This window comes from Peromyscus maniculatus, chromosome 12 (genome assembly GCF_049852395.1).
Source record: "Peromyscus maniculatus bairdii isolate BWxNUB_F1_BW_parent chromosome 12, HU_Pman_BW_mat_3.1, whole genome shotgun sequence".
In the NCBI taxonomy this organism is placed as follows: Eukaryota; Metazoa; Chordata; class Mammalia; order Rodentia; family Cricetidae; genus Peromyscus; species Peromyscus maniculatus.
The window spans coordinates 3711371-3733482 of record NC_134863.1 but is presented as its reverse complement, the minus strand read 5'-3'; the positions used below and the strand labels follow the sequence as shown (position 1 = coordinate 3733482).

Below are 22112 nucleotides of genomic sequence, written 5' to 3'. Positions count from 1 at the left end.
CATTGTCGCGTGTACTGGCGCTGGCCCCGCCCCCTAACTCCTTAAGCACTCCCGGGGGTAGACCTGGAGGGGGCCGGGTTGTCTGGAGAACTGGAGTCTGCCCCGCCGCTGTAGGGAAAGAGTGGGTGCGTCCTGTCGTCCCCGCCCCAATGGGCTCCTGTCACCTTTCGGGACCTCAGTTCTAGCCCTCGGGGGGGGGTCTCCTTGCCCTAGGAGCCCTGCCCCGACTGCCGCTCCACCCCCAGGCAGCATCTGCTCACCACCAGCAGTCCCTCTCGATGGAAGTCCTGGACGAGTACGACAACGAATTCCCCCAGAATGTGACCTTCTGCCAGCTCATCTCCGAGGACGACTTCGAGAGGCAAGCAGCGACCTACACCGAGCGCGCGCTGCGCCGTCTCTTCCGTTCCTTGGACCGCAACCCAGCGCTGGCGGAGAGGGTCGTGCGCAAGGGCAAGCAGACTGAGATCGAGCAGCGCGGGCTCCTCTCCTGCCTCTGGGTGCGGGCTGCGGGAGGCCCCCATCTCCACTTGCTGTTTCTTAGGGTGGAGCATTGAGGGTGGGGCTTTGACTGAGGGATGGATGGGGAGGTCCCCTAGGGCGGGGTGTGTGTGGGGGGCTTGGGGCAGCCAGAAGGGTCTTTCTGAAGCCAAGGATGCCAAGCCTGGGGACAGAGCAGGCAAGCGACTCTCTTCTTGCTTCCCGCCTTTCTACAATTGTTATTGCAGGCAAAGTTTGTCTGCGCTGTCCAGGGAGAACTGAACCAGTGCAACAGCATGGGTGCCCTGGAGATGCATCAGCGCCTGGAGCAGCTGAAGAGGCGCATCAACCGTGTACACCTGTATTCCCAGGGTGAGGCTCAAGTAATGAAGGTGTGAGCCTTGGGAATCTGAGCCCAGGGCAAGTGCTTCCCCTCCCATTTCAATTCCCATCAACATCTCAGTGTATGTCAAGCTTAGGTTGTTGACATCTTAGGTGCAAGTGCGGTGCCCATCCGTACTCTCCAGGTTGGACTTACCCCTCTCGGATCATGTTTAATGCGAGCAGGAAGGAGGGCACATCTAGCAAGATGAGCTAATTTAGAGGCTGACTACTGAGGGGGTCGGGGTGGGGTGCAGACGCCTTTAATCATGGCCTTAAGATGTGTCTTAATTAAAACAATTTATCCGTTTATTTGAGACAGGGTCTCATTCTGGAGTCCTGCTAGCCTCAAAATCGCAGAGATGTGCCTGCCTCTGCCTTCAAAGAGTGATGGGATTGAAAGTGTGCGCCTGGGCTGGAGAGATGGCTCAGTCGTTAAAGGCTAGGCTCACAACCAAAAATATAAAAGTGTGTGCCCACCACACTTGGCTCTAAAACAAAATATTATTATTGTTGTGTGTGTATAGTGCATACACGAGTATGTGTGTAAGGCACACATGTGGAAGTCAGGATAACTTGCAGGGGTCAGTTCTTCCACTGTGGGATCTGGAGATTCAATTCAGGTTGTCAGGCTTGCATAGCAAGTGATCTTACCCAGTGAGCCATCTTGCTGGCCCCTTCCTCCTCCTCCTCCTCCTCCTCCTCCTCCTCCTCCTCCTCCTCCTCCTCTTCTCCTTCTCTTCTCCTTCTCCCCCTCCCTCCTCCTCCTCCTCCTCCTCCTCTTCTCCCCCTCCCTCCTCCTCCTCCTTTTATGACAGGGTCTCACTATATACCTCTGGCCAGCCTGGAACTAACTCGTATGTAGACCAGACCGGCCTTAAATTCACAGAGACCCCCTGGCTGGGACTAGAGACGTGCACCAGTGCATCTGCCTCTCTGCCCTCACTCTCCCCTTTATATTTTGACACGAGGTTTCTCACTGAATCTGAAGCTCACTGATTTGGGTAGGCTGGCCGGCCAGCAAGCCTCAGGCATCTGTCTGCATCCATCCCCAGATGGATCACTGGTGTGTGCTGCCCTGCCCTATGTTTTCTGTAGGCGATGGGGACCTGAACTCAGATCTTTCTTTTTTTCTTTTTCATGTGTAACAATCCTGGCTGTCTTGGAACTCACTCTGTAGACCAAGCTGGTCTCAAACTCAGAGATCCACTTGCCTCTGCCTCCAGAGTGCTGGGATTAAAGGTGTGTGCCACCACCTTTAATTCAGCTTTGAATTCAGCTCTTTATGCTTGTAATGTAGGTACTTTATCAACAGAGTCAGTTCCTTAGCCCCTCCCCTTTTATTTTTCTATTAACATTTATTTTAAAAATTTTAAGCACTTTATTTAGTGTGTGCATGTGTGTGTGCATGCATGTATTCCATGTACTTGTACAGATACATGTGGAAGCCCGAAGAGGGCACTGGGTCCCCTGCAGCTGGAGTGACAGGTTGTTGAGGTGAGCACATGGTCCAGTGAGCCACCTGACATGGGTGCTGGGATCTGAATGCAGGTCTTCAGCAAGAGCAGTGAGTGAGTGCTCTTAACCACTGAGCCATCTCTCCAACCTTCCTATTACATTTGTTGTACGTGTGTGCCTCTATCTCCTAAATTCTGGGATCACAGGCATAACCCCCACAGCCAGCTAATGAACTCTTCTGATGGGCTGTATGAGGTATGTGTTAATATTCAGATGTACTCTCCAGACCCATTCACTGCCGTCCATAAGACCTAAAAGTGGAGCAGGGCCTGGCTCAGGGTCCTGCCAGGTGTCACTGTCCACCTTTGCATGACCTCACTGTGGGTTTTCTTTTATAAGCAGTCCCTTTTCCGCCCCACGTGCCTCTGAGGCTTGGCTGCAGGCCGAGGGCTCCCGTCTGGGGCCTGGATATCCTGCTGGTGTTGGCAGACTCGTCTTCCACAGCCCTTGCCTACAGGGCTGGTTCACTCCGTCACGCCTTCAAAACTGTACCCTTAAAGTTAGACATCTTGGCATGGATTCTGCCTGTCCTTGTGCAGATAGGGGTGTGGCTCTGGCTGTAAGAGGTAAAAGTAGAGCTGTAGAATGCTCTCCTAGCACACATGAAGTCCTGAGTGTAATCCCAAGCACCACGTGAACTGTGTACATATAGTCCTAGCAACCCGGAGGTTGGAGGCAGGAAGATCACAAATTTAAGGAGATGTTCAGCTGCTGTGACTGGCCAGCCTAGGATATGTAAGACCCTGTTGAAGGGGGGAAGGAGGGGGAGAGAAGAGGGGAGAGGTAGAGAGAGAGAGAGAGAGAGAGAGAGAGAGAGAGAGAGAGAGAGAGAAGAAATTGATTTTGGATCCTTTCTCCAAGGTGTTGGGTAGTTGGTGAGATAATGCCTGCTGGCACCTGTCAGTGGTGGCCCAGGATTTTCTAAAAAGCCTGAACAGGCTTTCCTTTGCTGGAGAGACATCCTGCAACCGTGTGTTGCTGTGTTTGGGTCCTACTGCCCAAGGTGTGAGTACTCACTACACCCTTTGATGAAGGTGCCAAGAGGAGGAGGAGGAAGCTGAAACGAAAGAAAGACCCTATCCTCTTCCGAGACCAGGCAACCTCTCCGTGTCTGCTGCCAGCTCCGTTACCACCGCTGCCACCGACGCCTGTCACCACCATGGCCTCTGTAGTGGCCACATCACCCTCTGTTTACACTATGCCCAGGGTCTTCGGCCCCTTTCCTACACTGTCTGGCAAGCAGGTCAGTGGGAACATGCTCTACTCTAGTGCTGGGAGTGGATCTTCTCTTCTCCCGTCCCGGCCAAGCAGTGGTCCTCAGATCTCGGCTCCCCTCAGACAGGCTTTGGGTGTGAACCAGCAGCAGGTCCAACAGACAAGAGGGCCTGGCTGCCCTGGCCGAGGTCCGCAGTGGAGGCGAATGGCACAGAGTTCAACCTCCTGTCCACTTGGGATGTCCCCAAGAATAGGAGGAAAACCAGAGACTTTCTCACATCTTATCCCCATTCCTGCCTTTCTCTCGGGTGTTATTCCTCCTCTGCTCCCCCTCCCCCACCCAGCCCTCCCCTTCCCCTGGCAGCCCTTCCCCCTCCCCTCCCCCACCCAGCCCTCCCCTTCCCCAGCAGCCCTCCCCCTCCCCTCCCCCACCCAGCCCTCCCCTTCCCCGGCAGCCCTCCCCCTCCCCTTCCCTGTAGCCCTTGCCTTGGCGATAGGGCTTCCTCAGTTCCCTGACACCATCTTCTCTACCCCTGAAATCAACTCCTGCTTCCTGTGTAGGGATTGCTTTTCTGCGTGGAAAAGTGCAGTTTCCACTCTCTCCTGAGGTTTTCTTTGTTTCTTGTAGATGGAGAAACTGGATATTTCAAGATCTGAAATGAAATTAAACTGGAATGGTCTTTCATCAACTTCAAAGAGGTGGACAGGATTTTACTCATCTTGAAGGAAACAAAAAGCATTTGGGGAACACCTTGAGTGCCAGACTTGATGGTTATTTTGTCTCAGCCTCTTAATTCTCATGATTTTGGGTGGTGATTGTGCTTATTTCCACAAGTTTGGCCTGTGATGGTACCCTTGGACTGTGTTATAGATAAGCGTGCTGATGCTATGGATGGACCCACCGCCAACATCCGTTTCTCCCTATCTTACAGCCACATGGTCGATCTGACCCCCTTGGTCCTCAACCCTGGAGGCTTCCATTTCTCATATTTGGCAGGAAACAGTGCACACAAGCTTCATTGCCCTGGCTTCCCCTGGTGAGTATCTGTACCTTTGCCATCCGTACCCCTGGGCTCTGTTCCAGTGCTGGGGTCCCTGTCTCTCTCACAGGTACTGTGACCTGGACCCTGGGCTCTGTTCCAGTGCTGGGGTCCCTGTCTCTCTCACAGGTACTGTGACCTGGACCCTGGGCTCTGTTCCAGTGCTGGGGTCCCTGTCTCTCACAGGCACTGTGACCTGGACCCTGGGCTCTGTTCCAGTGCTGGGGTCCCTGTCTTTCAAAGGCACTGTGACCTGGACCCCTGGGCTCTGTTCCAGTGCTGGGGTCCCTGTCTCTCACAGGCACTGTGACCTGGACCCTGGGTTCTGTTCCAGTGCTGGGGTCCCTGTCTCTCACAGGCACTGTGACCTGGACCCCTGGGCTCTGTTCCAGTGCTGGGGTCCCTGTCTCTCTCACAGGTCCTGTGACCTGGATGCTAGGTTCTGTTGTGGTGCCGTGATAGTGTGCTCAAAGGCAGAAGTTCATGATATTCCTTCCACTTCCAGAACCTCACATGTAATCAGTGTTTGCAGTGGTAGAAGCCGTCAATGATCGGCCAAACCCAGGCTCAGCTGAAAGGAAGCAACTAAGGGGTTGCCTTGAGATCATATTGCGCTACAGGGTTCACAAAATATGGATTGTTAAAAATCACTTATAGAGCCAGAGATGTAGCTTGTAATCACAGCTTGGCGGTGGAGGCAGAAGGACCAGAAAGTCAAGGCCATCTCTGCTTATATAGTCAGTGTAAGGCCAGCCTTGGCTACGTGAGACCCTGTCTTAAGGGGAGAAAAATCTCTGTGTTCTGCCTATTCATCCTTTCCTTTCCTAAACTCCTGACAACCACTGGTGTGTGTGTGTGTGTGTGTGTGTGTGTGTGTGTGTGTGTGTATACATACATGTACTATATTTATGTATTGATGTTGGTCTGTGCACATGTGTATGGAGGCCAGAATGTTGAAGGTCTTCATCACTCTCCACCTTTTGTTGCTATTATTGATACAGGGTTTCTCAGTGCATCTGTAACTTATTAATTTGACTGGGCTGGCTGGTCAGTGAGCTCCTGGCATCCACCTATCACTGTCCTCAGCTCTAGTACTGTAGGCATGCACTGCAGTGCCTGGCTTTTTAAGTGGATGCTGGGAACGTGAAGTCAGGTCTTCTTGCCTCTGTGGCAGGCACTGGGCCATCTGCCTAGCTTTAAATCACCCATCTTTTTCACTGTCTTCATAGTTTTGCCTTGTTTTTGGGGGTGGGGCAGGGTTTCTCTGTGTAACAGTCCTGGCTGACTGGAACTCACTCTGTAGACAGGCCTCGAACTCAGAGATCCACCTGCCTCTGCTTCCCAAGTGCTGGGATTAAAGGTGTGTGCCACCACCACCCAGCATCACAATTTTGCCCTTTGGAGGCTGCTATATCTAGTTATCATTTGTGTGTATGTATCTGTGTGAATGTATACATACTTGTGCATGCACACAGGAGCCAGAAAAGGATGTAGGGTGTCTTTCTCTGTCACTCCCTGCCTGTTCCTTTGAAGCATGGTCTCTCCTAGAATCTGGGGCTCCTGTTTTCTTAGCTATGTGGAAGGGTAGCAAGTTCCAGCAGTCTTGGCTCCCCTCCCAGGCAACCTTGGGGCTCAGGGTTCCACTGAGGCCATGGTTTTAGTTTTGTAAGTCTGGCAAAAAAGGGATCACTTTCTTTACATCCCCAGAAGTAATAAATGAGTTCAGATGATTTTCCCTGTATTTTTGCATATTTATTTTGTGTGTGGGGAGGCACATTGTGTGAAGGTCAGAGGTCAATTTGCAAGGAGGCAGTTTTCTCCTTTTACCTGGAGATTGAACTCAGGTCATCAGGCTTGACCTCCTGAGCCACCTTGTGTCTCCTCCTGCCCTTGCCTTTTTTATATGTTGTCCAGGCAGTTTTGGAAGTCTTGGACTCAAGTGATCATTCAGCTTCAATACTCTGGGTATTTTGGAGTACTGGTGTGTACCATTGTACCGTTCAGGTGATTTACACAAGGGAATCACAGATTCTCACAGAGTGAGTTCTCCAGAGTGACTTACAAACAAGCAAACCTTTATGTCTTAGGCTTCTTTATAGCTGAGAGATGTACACCCTGAGATTGAGTGCTATGGAGCCATCAAAAGTCCAAAATAAATTGAGAATTGTACTGTCAAGGTTTTCTTCTTCTTCTTCTTCTTCTTCTTCTTCTTCTTCTTCTTCTTCTTCTTCTTCTTCTTCTTCTTCCTCCTCCTCCTCCTCCTCCTCCTCCTCCTCCTCCTCCTCCTCCTCCTCCTCCTTCTTCTTCTTCTTCCTCTTCTTCTTCTTTTCAAATGTTTTATTTATTTTTGTTTTATGTACATTGGCTTGCCTGTATGAGGGTGGTGGATCCCTTGGAACTGGAGTTACAGATAGTTGTGAGCTGCCATGTGAGTGCTGGCAAGGTCTGGAAGAGCAGCCAGTGCTCCCAACCACAGAGCCGTCTCTTCAGCCCCATTGAGAGAATGTATTTTATTTTTTTTAAAATTTTTTTTTGTTTTTTGTTTTTTGTTTTTTGAGACAGAGTTTCTCCATGTAATTTTGGTGCCTGTCCTAGATCTCGCTCTGTAGCCCAGGCTGGCCTGGAACTCACAAGAGATCTGCCTGCCTCTGCCTCCCAAGTGCTGGGATTAAAGGAAGTGCCTTTTTTTTTTTTTTTTTTTTTGAGCTGAGGATCGAACCCAGGGCCTTGAGCTAAATCCCCAACCCAGAAGTGCCTCTTTTTAACTATGGAAGCATTACCAAATTCTTTGTGTGAGCATGACTGTGTGTGCTGTTATTGTTGAGAACGGAATCCAGGACTGTGCATATGGCCAGTTCACCATGGAGCTGCACTTCAGCCCTAGGCTCGCTTTTTAACTCTTTCCTAGCACATGACCCACACATTTAGTGTCTGATTCAGGGCTGGAATATTAGTTACTTTTCTATTGCCATGATAAAACACCATGACTAAGGCAACTTTTTTTTTTTTTTTTTTTTTTTCTGGAGCTGAGGACCGAACCCAGGGCCTTGCGCTTGCTAGGCAAGCGCTCTACCACTGAGCTAAATCCCCAACCCCGACTAAGGCAACTTATAAAAGGAAAGGTTTATTTGGGGCTTCTGGTTCCAGAGGGACAGGAGTCCACCACCGTCACGGCAGGGAGAAGGGCAGCAGGAAGGCCAGCCTGGAATGAGGACAGCAGTGGAGAGCTCAGAGCCCCATCCACAAACAGGAAGCAGGGAACACACTGAGGATGGCTGAAGGCTTTTGGAACCCCAAATCCACCCCTCTGACACACCTTTTAGTCCTTCCCAAACAGTTCTAACAACTGGGGATCAAGAATTCAAACACACAAACCTCTAGGCTCATTCACGCCACCACAATTGGCTCTGTGGGAAAAGGTATTTGCTGCTGAGCCTGGATGACCCTGGGTTTGCTCCCTGAGAAAGATCACGGTGGAAGGAGAGAGCTGACTCCTGCAAGCGTCCTCTGAGCTCCACACGCATGCTGTGGCGCACTTGCACACACTCAATTTTCTTAGAGGCTCTGAGAATGGTCAGTGTTAACATGTAGTCATCGGCAGGTTTCTCTGTGTAGCCCGGGCTGTCCTGGAACTCACTCTGTAGACCAGGCTGGCCTCAAACTCACAGAGATCCACCCACCTCTGTGCACTGGAGTTAAAGGTGTACACCACCACTGTCTGGCCTAGATTTTTTTACAACTATATGTATGGATATCTATCTCTGTGTGGTTATGTGCTTGTGCGTATGGGTGCCTGAAGAAGCCAGAGGCATCAGATTTCTCTTGAGCTGGGTTGAAATGTGAGTCACCTGACTCAGGTGCCAGGAGCAGAACTCAGGTCCACTGTGAGAACAGTCCGTACATGCTCTGAACCGATGAGTAACTTCTCCAGACCTCCTTGGTTTTTCTAACATCTTTTTAGGTGGTGGAGTCAAGTCTCTTATCAAATGCAGTTTGCAAATATCTTCTTTTCTACTTTCCTTTTTTGTTTTTGAGTCAGGGTTTCACTAGCTGTCCTGGAACTCACTTTGTAGCCAGGCTGGCCTCAAACTCACAAAGATCCACCTGCCTCTGCCTCATGAGCGCTGGGATTAAAGACTATCCTTTCAAGATAGGTCTTGAACTATAAAAAGTTCTCAGATTCAGTGACTGGGGGTTTGAGCTTGGTTGACACCTGGGAAACTGTCTCCAAAGCAAAGGTCCTTTGACTACAGGGCTGTGTGTGTGCTAGGTAAGCGACCTACGGCAGAGCCACACCCTAGACCCTGTCTTGGCTTCTGAGTCAGGATCTCAGGAAGTTCATCAGTCTGACCTTGAACTTGTGACCTTCCTGTCCCAGCCTTGCTAGATGTGGGATTATATACTCCCAGAGAGGGTCCTACTGAGCCTTATTTTTTTTTTTTTTTGTTTGTTTGTTTTGGTTTTTCGAGACAGGGTTTCTCTGTGTAGCTTTGCACCTTTCCTGGAACTCACTTGGTAGCCCAGGCTGGCCTTGAACTCACAGAGATCCGCCTGGCTCTGCCTCCCGAGTGCTGGGATTAAAGGCATGTGCCACCACCGCCCGGCTGAGCCTTACCTTTTTTGTTAGGCTAATCAAGAAAAGACACTTTGTAAAAAAACTTCATGGTAGTGTTGGGATTAAAGGTGTACACCACTGACGCCAGTCCAGCTCCTTACAACTTTTTTTTATTAGTTTTTGGAATTTTCTTGAGTTTTATGAGTTTCTCTCTCCAGGAGGAAATGTTTCAATCTAGAGGAAATTGCTACAAACATGTATTCACAAAATGATACCCAAGTGGCCTGTTAGGAAGCTATGGATCTGATCAAAGGGGGTTGAAAGGTTGGACAGGCAGGTGGCTGATTGCATGTACATTCCTGTAACCCTAACCCCTGGGAGGCTGAGGCAGGAGGATTGGCTGCAAGTTAAAAGCCAGTCTGGACCACATAGTTTGAGACTGCCCAGTCTCCCAAAAGCAAAACAAAACAGCTATTGGGACATTTTCACTTATTTATTTATTTATTTATTCTTAAACTTATTTATTCATTCATTCGTTCATTCATTCATTCATTTATTTATCTGTTTTTTTTTTTTGGTTTTTCGAGACAGGGTTTCTCTGTGTAGCTTTGCGCCTTTCCTGAAGCTCACTTGGTAGCCCATGCTGGCCTCGAACTCACAGAGATCCACCTGGGTCTGCCTCCCGAGTGCTGGGATTAAAGGTGTGCGCCACCGCCGCCCGGCTATTTATCTGTTTTTTTGAGATATTTATATTACACAGAGATATTTATCTCTGTGTAACAGCCCTAGCTGTCCTGGATCTCGCTCTGTAGACCAGGCTGGCCTCGAACTCACAGAGATCCGCCTGCCTCTGCCTCCGCCTGGCCATATTCACTCCTAACCGGCAGCAGGACAGCCCCCTGGTAGTCTGCACTGTGTCCTCTAGGTGTCACTGATAGGCAGTTAGATCTGTTGCAGTTTCTACAATCACAGAGTGCTATAACACAACACTGAGCAGACTCCACGGGAGAGATTTCTAGAAGAAATCTTGGGAGACAGCCGTGGCCTGTGACTTCATTACACGTATGTCTGGCAGCCGTGTGTGCTGGTGCCCACTTCATGGGTATGTGTCGACCATTTCCCGTGCAGGACAGCAGCCTGCAGTGAGCCCTCCTCCAACACTGACGAGACTCCATCTCCTGTTGTGAAAGCGTCCATCTTCACTCCGCCTGTTCTACTCAAGTTCCAGCCTGTACCCAGACCTAAAGACGATCCAGAGAATGAGCCCGGCAGTGCAGAGTCCATCCTTACCAAGAAGAGCGAGTAACCTCTTCCCTACAGACCACGCCCCAGGAATGAATAAATTTCCACAGAGGCGCATTATAGGCGAATTTTCCTTGTGTCTCGGCAGCCATTCCTAAATAACCTTTCAGAGGCTTATTATTAATTGTAAATCCTTGGTTGATAGCTCAGGCTGGTTACTAGCTAGCTCTTACATTTTAAATTAACCCATATTTCTTATCTACCCTCTGCCACATGGTGGTACCTTCTTTATTTCTTTTTTTAAGATTTATTATTTATTATGTATACAATGTTCTGCCTGAAGGCCAGAAGAGGGTGCCAGATCTCATTACAGATGGTTGTGAGCCACCATGTGGTTGCTGGGAATTGAACTCAGGACCTCTGGAAGAGCAGCCAGTGCTCTTAACTGCTGAGCCATCTCTCAGCCCCCACCTTCTTTATTTCAACACAGCACATTCATCTTGATTATCTCTGTGCCTCTCACGACTCCTGAGACTCCACCCAGCATCCTCTGTCTATCTGTCCTGACTATATTTCCTGCCTAGCTAATGACCAGTCAGCTCTTTTATTAAACCAATCAGAAGGCGCCTTGGCAAAGACACATCTTCACAGCATACAGAGAGATTACTCCATAACAGTGCATCCTGGTGCGGAGCTCCCTGGGGCTCGTACATCCTCTCTGTACCTCTATCTAAAACAAATGGGGTACAGCCAACTTGAACTCCGGGCCTAAGGCCGCAGAGAAGATGTACAGTATGTGTTTAGCCAGTGGTGGTGGTGCACGCCTTTAATCCCAGCACGTGGGAGGCAGAGGCCATGCGATGGCCCCTTCCTTGCACTCTGACAAGCAATTCCATTACGTGCACTTTGAGTGAATGGGGTGGGGAATATTGTTCTTCCCTCCGGTGACTGACCCCATTGATTTGGGTTTCTCTCTCCTTGCAAGTGAATTATGTTTTCCTTGTATGTATTCTCTAAACACAAGCCTACTCTGGTGGGTGTTTTTGCCTGGAAGAGAGTGAGTGGGTCTGTCAGTTTCCAGCTTGGTACTTCTCTGAGTTTCAAAAATTCTCATTGTCACCTCATATGCAGGCCTTAGAACCTGTTCTCCATGTGAGATGTCAGTCACTGCTGGACATTAGGATACTGAGTCATGGTTGACACCCACACTTTCCTTGGGACTGTAGATTAAAAAAATCAGAACATAGGCAAAATTACTACATAATTACAGATTTTGATAAACTATGGGAGAGATATAAGGCTGGCCAAGGAAGCTTCTCTCCTTTTCTTTTCCTTTTTTCTTTTTTTTTGAGACAAGGTCTCACTGTATATTCCCGATTGGCTGTAACTCACTACATAGACCAGGCAGAACTTGAACTCACAGAGATCCTTCAGCCTCTGCCTCCCAAGTGCTGGTATTACAGGTGTGTGCCACCATGCTGGGCTAAAAGATCTTTTGAGGTGAGTTTTATTTGGAAACCAGAAGCCATGAGCAGAGGCACAGGGGACCGTCTCTGGGCGATGGGTGGATGGTGGTCCTTGTTAATCCCACTCTATGAGAGTAAAGACCATTACCCAAGTTTTTTGCTTGAATAAGATTTATTTCCTGTCAGAACCAGTTAACTCCCTAGAGCAGGGTTTGAGAGAATAGTCCTAAACACAGGAGGAATGTTTTATTTATAGTCCCCAAAACTGCAAGGCTAGGGCGCTTCCAATGGTTTCTTGGTTACATAGGAATTTGGCTGGTTGAACATCTTATCAGGGTAGTGAATAAAAAAAAAAGAAGAAAAAAAGGAACATGGCTGCTCCTAGGTGTGGTGGAGGAAAAGTTTATTGTACATAAAAGGGAGAGCATAGCCAGAGGCAGAGACACCTGGGAGGGTCCAGAGTGACATGACCCTGAACCATACAAGAAGGCGAGGAGGAGACGGGGACCAGGTGCAGCAGCCAGGAGGCTCAAAGAGAGCAGATGAAAAGGCCAGGTAACCAAAATGGTTAGACTATATCGGGAAGGGCAGCCCAGCCCCCGGGCTGGAGAAGTTTGTGTGTGTTGGGGGGGGGGGACAGGGCATGCATGCTAGCCAGGAGGCCCCTGTGACAGGTAGGGACTGAGGGATGCAGGGGAAACCTGGTGGCAGGCATCCACTTTGATATGTTAAATAGGCACCTCAGCTGTGTGTCCCAAGTTTGAGACCTAACAGTTGGAGGTCAGGATATAGGGTGTGGAGCACATCCTTTAGCATGAAAGTGGAGATTTGCTACTGAGGACAGGGAATCTGAGAATTCTTTGATCAGACATGTAGACAAGAACTCGACATGTAGTTTGCTTTGGGAATCAGCATATAAGCGGTGTTTAAAACCACAAGCTTGGGGGGCTGGAGAGATGGTTCAGCAGTTAAGGGCACTGGATGCTCTCCCAAAGGGTCAGGTTCAATTCCCATCACCCGTAGGAGATCTGACAACCCTCACACAGACATACATGCAGGCAAAACACCAATGCACATAAAAAATAAAAACCACAAGCTTGGGCCGGAGAGATGGTTTCCTGGCTCCGCAGGTAAAAGCACTTGCTGCACAAGGCTGCAAGGAGAACCAACTCCTGAGTCTTGTCCTCTGAGCTCCACACACGTGCCATGGCACATAATTGACCACACACTCACTTTAAAAGGGAAATTCGGCCGGGCGGTGGTGGCGCATGCCTTTAATCCCAGCACTCGGGAGGCAGAGCCAGGCGGATCTCTGTGAGTTCGAGGCCAGCCTGGGCTACCAAGTGAGTTCCAGGAAAGACGCAAAGCTACACAGAGAAACGCTGTCTCAAAAAACCGAAAAAAAAAAAAAAAGGGAAATTCAGGCGTTTGTGCTTATTATACCCCTAGTCCTCTGTATCCTTAGGCAAAAACAAGCCAGAACAAGGACCTGGCCCCCAGGGAACGATCTAGCAGAGGAGATATATGGACTGGACCCGAGGGCTTTATCACTTGCCACCTGATGGGAGGACTTAGGGGCCGAAGGACAGCAAAGAAAAGGAGGTTCGTAAGCTGTGGGGTGGACACACCTTCGCAGGCGCTGGTCCAGGAGAGAGGGCGAGAGGCTTTGATACAAGGGAGGGCAGGTCTGAGCAGATCTGGCTGGCACAGCATGAGCTGGGCAATAACCAAGCAGTGCCCAGAGACGTCTCTGAGAAGTCGAAACGCAGTTTGACGGGAGACAGGAAAAGCGGACTCGACTCAGCCAGCAAGCCTCAGCCTCGCAGGGTGGCCGCGCCCAGCATGCACTCTGGGCACCTGGAAACCACAGTTCCCAGAATGCCTTATTCCAACTTCCGGGACCGGGTGAGCCGAACTCCGGAAGTAGTCGAGAAAGCGGAGGCGCCCGAGTCTCATCGTCTGCTGGTGTCGCCTTGGGTTAGTCGCCGCCATGGGGAAGCGACAACACCAGAAGGACAAGATGTAAGTTGGCAGCACCTTTGGTCCCAGCTCATCGCCATCCTGAGGGTCATCTCCTCCCGGAAGCTCAGTTCCTGCAGGCGCGGTGTCGTCCCTCGCGCGGCCTCCGCCGCCACCGGACTCGTTCCCGTCTGGGGTTTGCCCCACCTCCTCCCCTTCTGCCCCGGCCTTGGTTGTCTGCCCCGCGCAGACAGCCCACTTCGTCCTAGCTCTCGCCTCTTAGTCTACACACAGGCCACGGTTTAAGACGAGCGGGCCAAGCTCCATGTTCTCTCCATTTTCTGCGCTTGTCTCTCGAAACTGGTGTAGTCCGATGTCCTCACCCCAAAGTGCTTGCAAGGATGCCTTTCACGTCTGTATTGTCAAATCTAGTGAAGCCGGCCCTTGGTGGGATCTTAGATACGCTTTGTTTTTATCTGCGTCAGTGACCTCTCTTTTCTCGTTCCTCTTTGCTGGACTTTCTTCCCTTGTCCTAGACTTGATGGGTATCCCCTTCATTTCTGGTTCTCAGTGGGTGACCTGGTCTAGTAGTGGATCTCTACTGCTCTTAAGTCAACTCAGTAGCGCTCTCAGAGTTAGTATGCCTGAAAGGGAACTCTTGATAATTTTCACACCTTAAGCCTGCTCTATTCCCATCCTGTCCCAGTGGTTACATAGTAAGTCCCTACTTTACCATACGTAGACGTAGACGGAAGACAATTCTCAGCCTTACACACCAGTAGAAACATGCACACGGCAACCAGAACTATGTTAGGTCATGTCTGGTTCCTGCCAAAACCATCCAGCGACTTCCCACCACACTTAGGGTAAATATAGAGTACTTTCTGCGACTCAGCCACTGCCCTTGCTTCTCTGCTGCCACACGCCTCATTACACGTTTCTCTAGCGTGTCCTTTTGGGGACACATTCAGCTTCTCCTGCCCCAGTCTCAGTAAGTGCTGTTCTGTAAAGGGCCAGCCTAGCTCTTTCTCATTGTCAGATCTTCTGTAAATCCAGTTGTCTCCTTATCTTTCTGTCTGTTGTGCTTACCGTTGTGTGTCTGACACTCTGCAGAAGTGTCATGGACAGTTGTCAAGCGAGTGGCAGTTCTGTCATGATATTTCTACAGCCTCTGTCCTTAACTTGAAGGGAATTAGTAACACACCCTGTCTTCCTTAGGTACATCACCTGCGCTGAGTACACTCACTTCTATGGTGGCAGGAAGCCAGGTAAGGATGCTGGTGTTTCTGAGGAATGCATGTAGTGATCCAGAACAATGGATAAGAACCAGAGCACTGACATTACAGTGTATAACTGGACTGAATACAGAGTTCACAAAAGAGTACATATACTCAACATAGTAGAGTATCCTTACCTCTTAGTGGAGTGTTTTTAAAAATATAATTTAAGCCGGGCGGTGGTGGAGCACACCTTTAATCCCAGCACTTGGGAGGCAGAGCCAGGTGGAGATATATATATATAAAATTTAAAATGGCTTTTTCCTTAGGAAGTGCTATAAACTTTTGCTTTAGAGGAGGAAAACAGGAAATGATAATACCCAAAGTTGCCAAGGCTGTAGAAAAAAGGACATAGTCATATTTTTTTAAAATTTATTTTATGTGCATTGGTGTTTTGCCTGCATGTGTATCTGTGTGAAGGTGTCAGATCCCATGGAACTGGAGTTACAGATGGTTGTGAACTGTCATGTGGTTGCTGGGAATTGAATCCAGGACCTCTGGAAGAACAGCCAGTGCTCTTAACCACTGAGCCATCTCTTCAGCTCCCATATATATATTTTTTTTTTAAGACAGTCTTATTATGTAGCTCAGTCTGGCCTTGAACTCAGGACCCTTCTGTTTCCACCTCACCAGTGCTGGGATTATAGGCGTGAGTCACCATGCCCAGTCACAGTCACAGTCACAGTTGTGATGCTAATAAAGAATATGAGCTTTAAAAAGCCCAGCCAGGCTGGGTGTGGTGGCACATGCCTTCAATCCCAGCGCTCAGCACGCAGAGGCAGGCGGATCCCTGTGAGTTGGAGGCCAGCCTGGTCTACACATTGAGTTCCAGGACAGCTAGCGCTGTTACACAGAGAAACCCTGTCTTGAAAAACGTGTGTGTGTGTGTGTATGTATATGTATACATATATTTTATTAATTTATCTTATATTTTATTTATTTATAATAAAATAAAATTAAAAAAATTCTGTGATGGGGCCAGCTGGTGGTGACGGCGCACGTCTTTAATCTCAGCACTTGGGAGGCAGAGCCAGGCGGATCTCTGTGAGTTCGAGGCCAGCCTGGTCTATAGAGCGAGATCCAGGACAGGCACCAAAACTATACAGAGAAACCCTGTCTTGAAACAAACAAACAAACAAACAAACAAAAAGTTCTGTGATAGGGCTGGAGAGGTGGCTCAGTGGTTAAGAGCACCTACTGCTCTTCCAAACGAGCCAGGTTCAATCCCAAGTACCCATATGGCAGCTTGCAACTGTCTGTAACTCCAGTCCAGGGGATTCGACACCCTCACACAGACATATGTGCCTATAAAACACCAATATACATAAAATAAATCATTTAAAAAATTCTATGCATTAAAACAATTCTTCAAATTGTTCAGCCCATTTGAAGACACCTGCCTTTGAGCCTCTGCCTTGTGCATGCTAGGCAATGCTTTATGACTGAAGTATGTCTCCAGCCCAGGAACGTGTGTGTTTTTCTTCTATCTCTAAATTTCAAAATGCCGGAGATCAAATCCAGGGCCTTGCATATGCTAAGCAAATGCTCCACCACTGAGTATACTTACAGTCACTCTTAAGTATTTTTTTGAACAATGTAGAATTTTATTGTGTCTATGATGTAAGTGCAGGTGTAAGTATACTTTGGTACACGTGTGGAAGTCAGAGGACACCTTTATGGACTTGGCTGTCTTGGAACCTGCTTGTGGGTTCCAGGAATGGAACTCAGGCAGTCAGGCTTACGTGGCAAGAGCCTCTACCCACTGAGCCAGCTTGCTGGCCCTCTGACTGGTTTTGTTTTATTTTGCTTTGTAGCTTAGGCTAACCTATACTGTGTAGCCCAGGTAAACCTTTAACTTGAGTCTTCTGTGTCAGCTTCTTGAGTACTGGGATTTCTTAGAGGCATGGGAACCACTTGTGGTTCATGTTTTCTTTTTTTTTTTTCCCCGGAGCTGAGGACCAAACCCAGGGCCTTGAGCTTGCTAGGCAAGCGCTCTACCGCTAAATCCCCAACCCCCATGTTTTCCTTTTTAAAGATTCACTTATTTTATGTTTATGAGTGTTATGTTTGCATGTACGTGTGCACCATGTTTGTGTCTGGTGTCCCTGGAGGCCAGAAGAGGCATTGAATCCCTGGAGTAGCTCAGTGATGCACCCAAGCATACAGCATATATAAGGCCCTGGGTTTGATGTCCAGCAACACACAACGTGTGTACTTTCCCTCTTAAAACAACAGCAACAAAGAATTTAATCCATGGTAATGTAGTTTTGGTGACAGGTACACAGAGATGAAATAGTTTCCAAATAAGTTCTCTGGTTTTTATTTTATTTAAACAGATATCACACAGACAAGTTTTCGCCGCTTACCTTTTGACCACTGTAGGTAAGACTTTTACAAGGCTTCTGTTTTCTTTTGATTATCATTTCTCCAAATGTGTGTGTGTTTTAAGATAGGGTCTTTCAACTCTATAGCTGGAGCTGGCCTTGAACTCCTAATTCTCCTGTTTCTACCTCCCAAGTATTAGAATTTACAGCCTACCTTACTTGCATCTGGAGTATTTTTGCACTGACTTTTGCATAGACAGCCGATCATCCTTGATCTGAAAAAATCCAAAATTTAAAATATTCCCAAATCCACACCTTTTTGAAGCCTGAAACTCAGAAAGTTAGAATTTGGAGAATTTCAGTTTGGGGGGCTTACCATGTACTGTGTGTGTGAGCTTGACCCTTTGAGATGCATTCAGGGTTTCCTCTGTGCCTTTCTTAGATAACTTGAGCTGGGAGAAAGTGGATCCAGCCATGAGGACAGTACATGAGGACAGTACCTGGGTGTTTTCTGGTTGTCGTGTCTGGGTTTACCAGTTTTGCTTTTTAGCTTTATTCTTACCTTCTGAGTTTGAGCAGACCCTGTTGCTAAGCATATTTTATGTGGGAGAGGACAGATGCCTCAAGAGTAGCCTGTGCCTGGGGTTCCATCGAGGACGTAGCATATTTTATGTCTGAGAGGACAGATGCCTCAAGAGTAGCCTGTGCCTGGGGTTCCATCGAGGACGTAGCACAGCGGAGTCGTGGCCCAGACGCTCGGACTCCACTGGGTCTGCAGTGCTCCAGCTCTGTTCTTGTTCAGATTGTGAGTCCTCGTGGCATCAGCAATAGTGACGATTAGAGACCTGGGGACTCAGGAACTGGTGGGAAGGGGAGGGTAGCCTAGATGCAAAGCTACCAAGTGTGGCTTTGGGGCCCATTGGTGTCTGGACAGAGGGAATTCTGTGGAGGCATGTCTAGGACCCAGCCATCTCCACACACTGTTCCTCTAGGGTAAGGTGGGGAGGATGGGGTACTGTAAAGGTAGAGCAGTCTGGCATGCTTGGTTCTAATTCTGAAGGTCTGGTGACCCAATTAGGGCCTGTCAGCCATTTGTCACAGTGCAGGGAGAAGGGAGGGCGGGCTGCGGCATGGGACGAGGGGGGGGGACATGGGGGGGACAGACCACAGTGTCACAGTGCAGGGAGAAGGGAGGGCGGGCTGCGGCATGGGGGGGGACAGACCACAGTGTCAGTGCAGGGAGAAGGGAGGGCGGGCTGCGGCATGGGGGGGTGGACAGACCACAGTGTCAGTGCAGGGAGAAGGGAGGGCGGGCTGCAGCATGGGGGGGGGGACAGACCACAGTGTCACAGCGCAGGGAGAAGGGAGGGCGGGCTGCAGCATGTGGGGGGGGACAGACCACAGTGTCACAGTGCAGGGAGAAGGGAGGGCGGGCTGCGGCATGGGGGGGACAGACCACAGTGTCACAGCGCAGGGAGAAGGGAGGGCGGGCTGCAGCATGGGAAGGGAAGGGGACAGACCACAGTGTCAGTGCAGGGAGAAGGGAGGGCAGGCTGCAGCATGGGAAGGGGGGGGACAGACCACAGTGTCACAGCGCAGGGAGAAGGGAGGGCGGGCTGCGGCATGGGAAGGGGGGGGACAGACCACAGTGCAGAAAGGCCTGCACATAGCTGTTTTATTCCAGAAGCGGGGCCTGCCTGCATCTGCCCCTCAGGAAGCCCCGTGCCGTGCTAATGGAAGCGCAGTAGCACCTGCTCAGAAGTCAAGTGTCCCGGGCAGAGATCCTCCCCTGTCAGCCTTGTTGGAATGAATGCTGTCTGGTTTAGTCGGTCTTTGAGAGAGCACTGCTTCCCCTCTTCTGTCTAGGCCTCTGACTCCACTCGTCCCTTTTAACCACAAAATCACTGTGTAGACCAGGCTGGCCTTGAACTCACAGAAATCCCCTGCCTCTGCTGGTGTTAAAGGAGTGTGCCACCACCACCCTGCCAAAGGTTTTTGTTTTGTTTTTAAGGTAGGGTCTATATGCTGTTCTGGTTTCTGGTGGACCCGGGATCCACTGTGTAGACCAGACTGGTCTCTAACTCAGGAGGATCCACCCGCTCTGCCTCCTGGGGGCTGGATTTCAAGGCGTGAGACCATCCCAGGAAAGAAAGGAAGCAGTGGCATGGGCTGTCCCCCAGCGGGCAGCTCGTGTGGGACGTTACGGTAGTTGAGGCTGCCGTGGGTCTTTCACCCCGTGCTTCAGAAATTCCCAAGGATTCTGTGATTCCTCAGTCACGTTCCCAGCACACAGCAGAGTGGTGTGGGCGCTGCAGACCACGGCAGCCTCGTCAGGCCTTGGGGTGGGCGGGTGGCTCTTTGATGAAAGTTTGCTCTGCCTGCTCTGCAAGGGTCTGGAGAGGGAACTCAGTCTTGCTTCCTCAAGGCCACCACTGGGGGCCTCTTTTTGACTTGAATCCAACAACAAAACCTTTCACAACATGAAGTGGGCTTGAGAGCAGCTTGGCTGCTTCTGCACCAAGTGCTGAGGATCTGTTGGGATGATGCCTTCTCTCTAGTGGTGTGTCGGTGTGTCGGGGCAGAGCACACTGGAACTGTTGGGAAGGCTGTAGGAACTGGAGTGTGTGGAGTGTGCCCAGAAGCTGACCAGAGTCTGCCCTCTTCAGTCTCTCCCTGCAGCCTTTTGTCTACCCGGTCTGCACCCCTGAAGGCGTCGTCTTCGATTTGCTGTGAGTTTCCTCTTGAATTTTTACATTTCTTTTTATTTGTGGGGTGTGTGTGTGTTCCCTAGTACATGTTGTTTGTGTGCAGTTGTGTGTGCCCTAGTATGTGTTGTTTGTGTGTGCAGTTGTGTGTGTGTGTGTGTGTGTGTATGTGCGCGCGCGCGTGCGTGCATGTGTGTGTGTGTGTGTGTGTGTGTGTGTGTGTGTAGGCCAGAGGTGGACCTCGGGGGTCTTTCTCTGTTGTTCTCCACCTTATGTTTTTGAGACAGGACCTTGTCAGTGAACTTGGGACTTGCTGTTTCACTGGACTGGCTGACCAGCAAGCCCCCAGGGTCTGCGCTGCTGAAGTTATGGACGTGTGCTGTCTTGTCTGGCTGCCACATGGGCCTTGTGCTTGCATAGAAAGTTCTTTACCTGCTGATCTGTTCCCCAGCACTGTCTTTAATTCGATTTGACAAATACTGCAGATTGTTGACGTCCATTAGAGAAAGAGATGTTGAGTTTGTGGTTCCAAGCAGGGACAGTCTTGTCCCTAGAAACCTCATGAGGTGTAGGCGAGCCTCTTTAGGAATTGAGAGGGACAGCCAGGTCTTCAGAGACATGGCGGAAGTGCTCTGTGGCCTCTGGCAGGCCCTATTAGCTGGCAGATGCTGTTGCCACTACTTGGGATGGAGATGAGTCCTTCTACCCCATGAGTTAGTTCTTGATGTGGAACAGCGACGTGCTGAATATTCTCTGCCTGATGAAAGCAGGGCTGTAATGAAGGTGCCTAGTTCCCGGCATTATAGTCTGAAGCATTATGCCCTATTTTATGTTCTAACATATGTTATCTTTGTTTTATATTTCAAGTTTGTTTTTAGATTCTAAAATATTTTCTAAAATTTAGAAGAAATGTAAAATACTTGAATAGAACATTTTACCATAAAAAGAGCTCACTGTTCAGGATCATCACTATGAATGTTTATGCCTTCTGGGCCCTGTACACAGATTTTTTTGGGGGGCGGGGTTCTCACTGTGTTGCCCTGGCTGGCATTGAATTCCTGGGCTCAAGTGATTTCCTGCCTTCCTCTCATAAGTAGCCAGGCTTACACAGTGGGTGGCCCACCACCATGCGTGACTGCGAGTATAATTTTTGATACTGACCTAGTGTTTTGCTGTATAGACATGATAACATTTGTTTGCCCCTTTGCCTAGTTAAAGTTCTTTTTTATATGCAACTGCGGCCAAACTCCTGCAAACGCTAAGTGGAGCTCATGGGAAAGCACAGTCCACGTGCACAGGCGTGTCACTGAGTGTGTGGAAACACGTGTTCCACACGTGCAGCCTGCCTTGCGCGTTCCACACGTGCAGCCTGCCTTGCACGTTCCACACGTGCAGCCTGCCTTGCACGTTCCACACGTGCAGCCTGCCGTGCCCTTGGCTGGAGCAGCCCTAGGCTCGGGGCTGTCACTGCAGCACCTACTGGTGACAGTTTTTAGATTTATTTTATTTTGTGTGTGTGGATGTTCAGCCGGCATGTCTTCTGTGCACCACATTTGTGGAGTACTTGTAGGAGCTGGGAGAGGACATTGGATTCTCTGGATCTGGAGTTCAGATAGTTGTTATTGCTGTGTCCTGTGGGTGCTGGGAGCGGGGTCCCATGCAGGAGCACCACGTGCCCTTAACTGCTGCGCCATCTCTCTGGCCCCCAGTGACCTTTTCTGTTCTCTCCCATCAGGAACATTGTTCCATGGCTTAAGAAGTATGGGACCAATCCCAGCAATGGAGAGGTAGGTGGCCATGCAGGTACTTGTTCCATGGAGCTGGGCTCTGCCTTGACTTTGTCTTTGCCGTTTTCCTGTCCTCAGTGGGGAACTGTTGACGGGGCTGGAATGACAGTCCTTGCTCTCTGTGCACACATGTGCATGGACAGTTGGCCCTCTGTGTTTGCAG

General features: G+C 49.7%; 2 protein-coding genes across 4 annotated transcripts in view; both read left to right on the top strand.

The window, feature by feature from the left end:
• LOC102919338 (uncharacterized) lies at positions 1-10548 on the top strand. The gene is made up of 7 exons (XM_006993038.4): positions 1-125; positions 246-500; positions 729-852; positions 3414-3622; positions 4223-4293; positions 4527-4631; positions 10318-10548. Exons 2-7 carry the CDS (start codon positions 279-281, stop codon positions 10493-10495), a joined length of 909 nt encoding a protein of 302 aa, XP_006993100.1. The 5' UTR covers positions 1-125; positions 246-278; the 3' UTR covers positions 10496-10548.
• Positions 10549-13362: 2814 nt separating this feature from the next.
• Positions 13363-22112, top strand: part of Ppil2 (peptidylprolyl isomerase like 2) — a 30018-nt gene continuing 21268 nt past the window's right edge. Inside the window, exons 1-5 of one of the 3 annotated variants that reach the window (XM_006993036.4) lie at positions 13363-13919; positions 15075-15124; positions 17470-17515; positions 20124-20186; positions 21898-21949. In XM_006993036.4, coding sequence (XP_006993098.1) covers positions 13888-13919; positions 15075-15124; positions 17470-17515; positions 20124-20186; positions 21898-21949 — 243 coding nt within the window. In that variant the 5' untranslated portion in view covers positions 13363-13887. The remainder of the gene's footprint in view (positions 13920-15074; positions 15125-17469; positions 17516-20123; positions 20187-21897; positions 21950-22112) is intronic. The other 2 variants (XM_042258965.2, XM_076548398.1) reach the window with 2 other exon arrangements.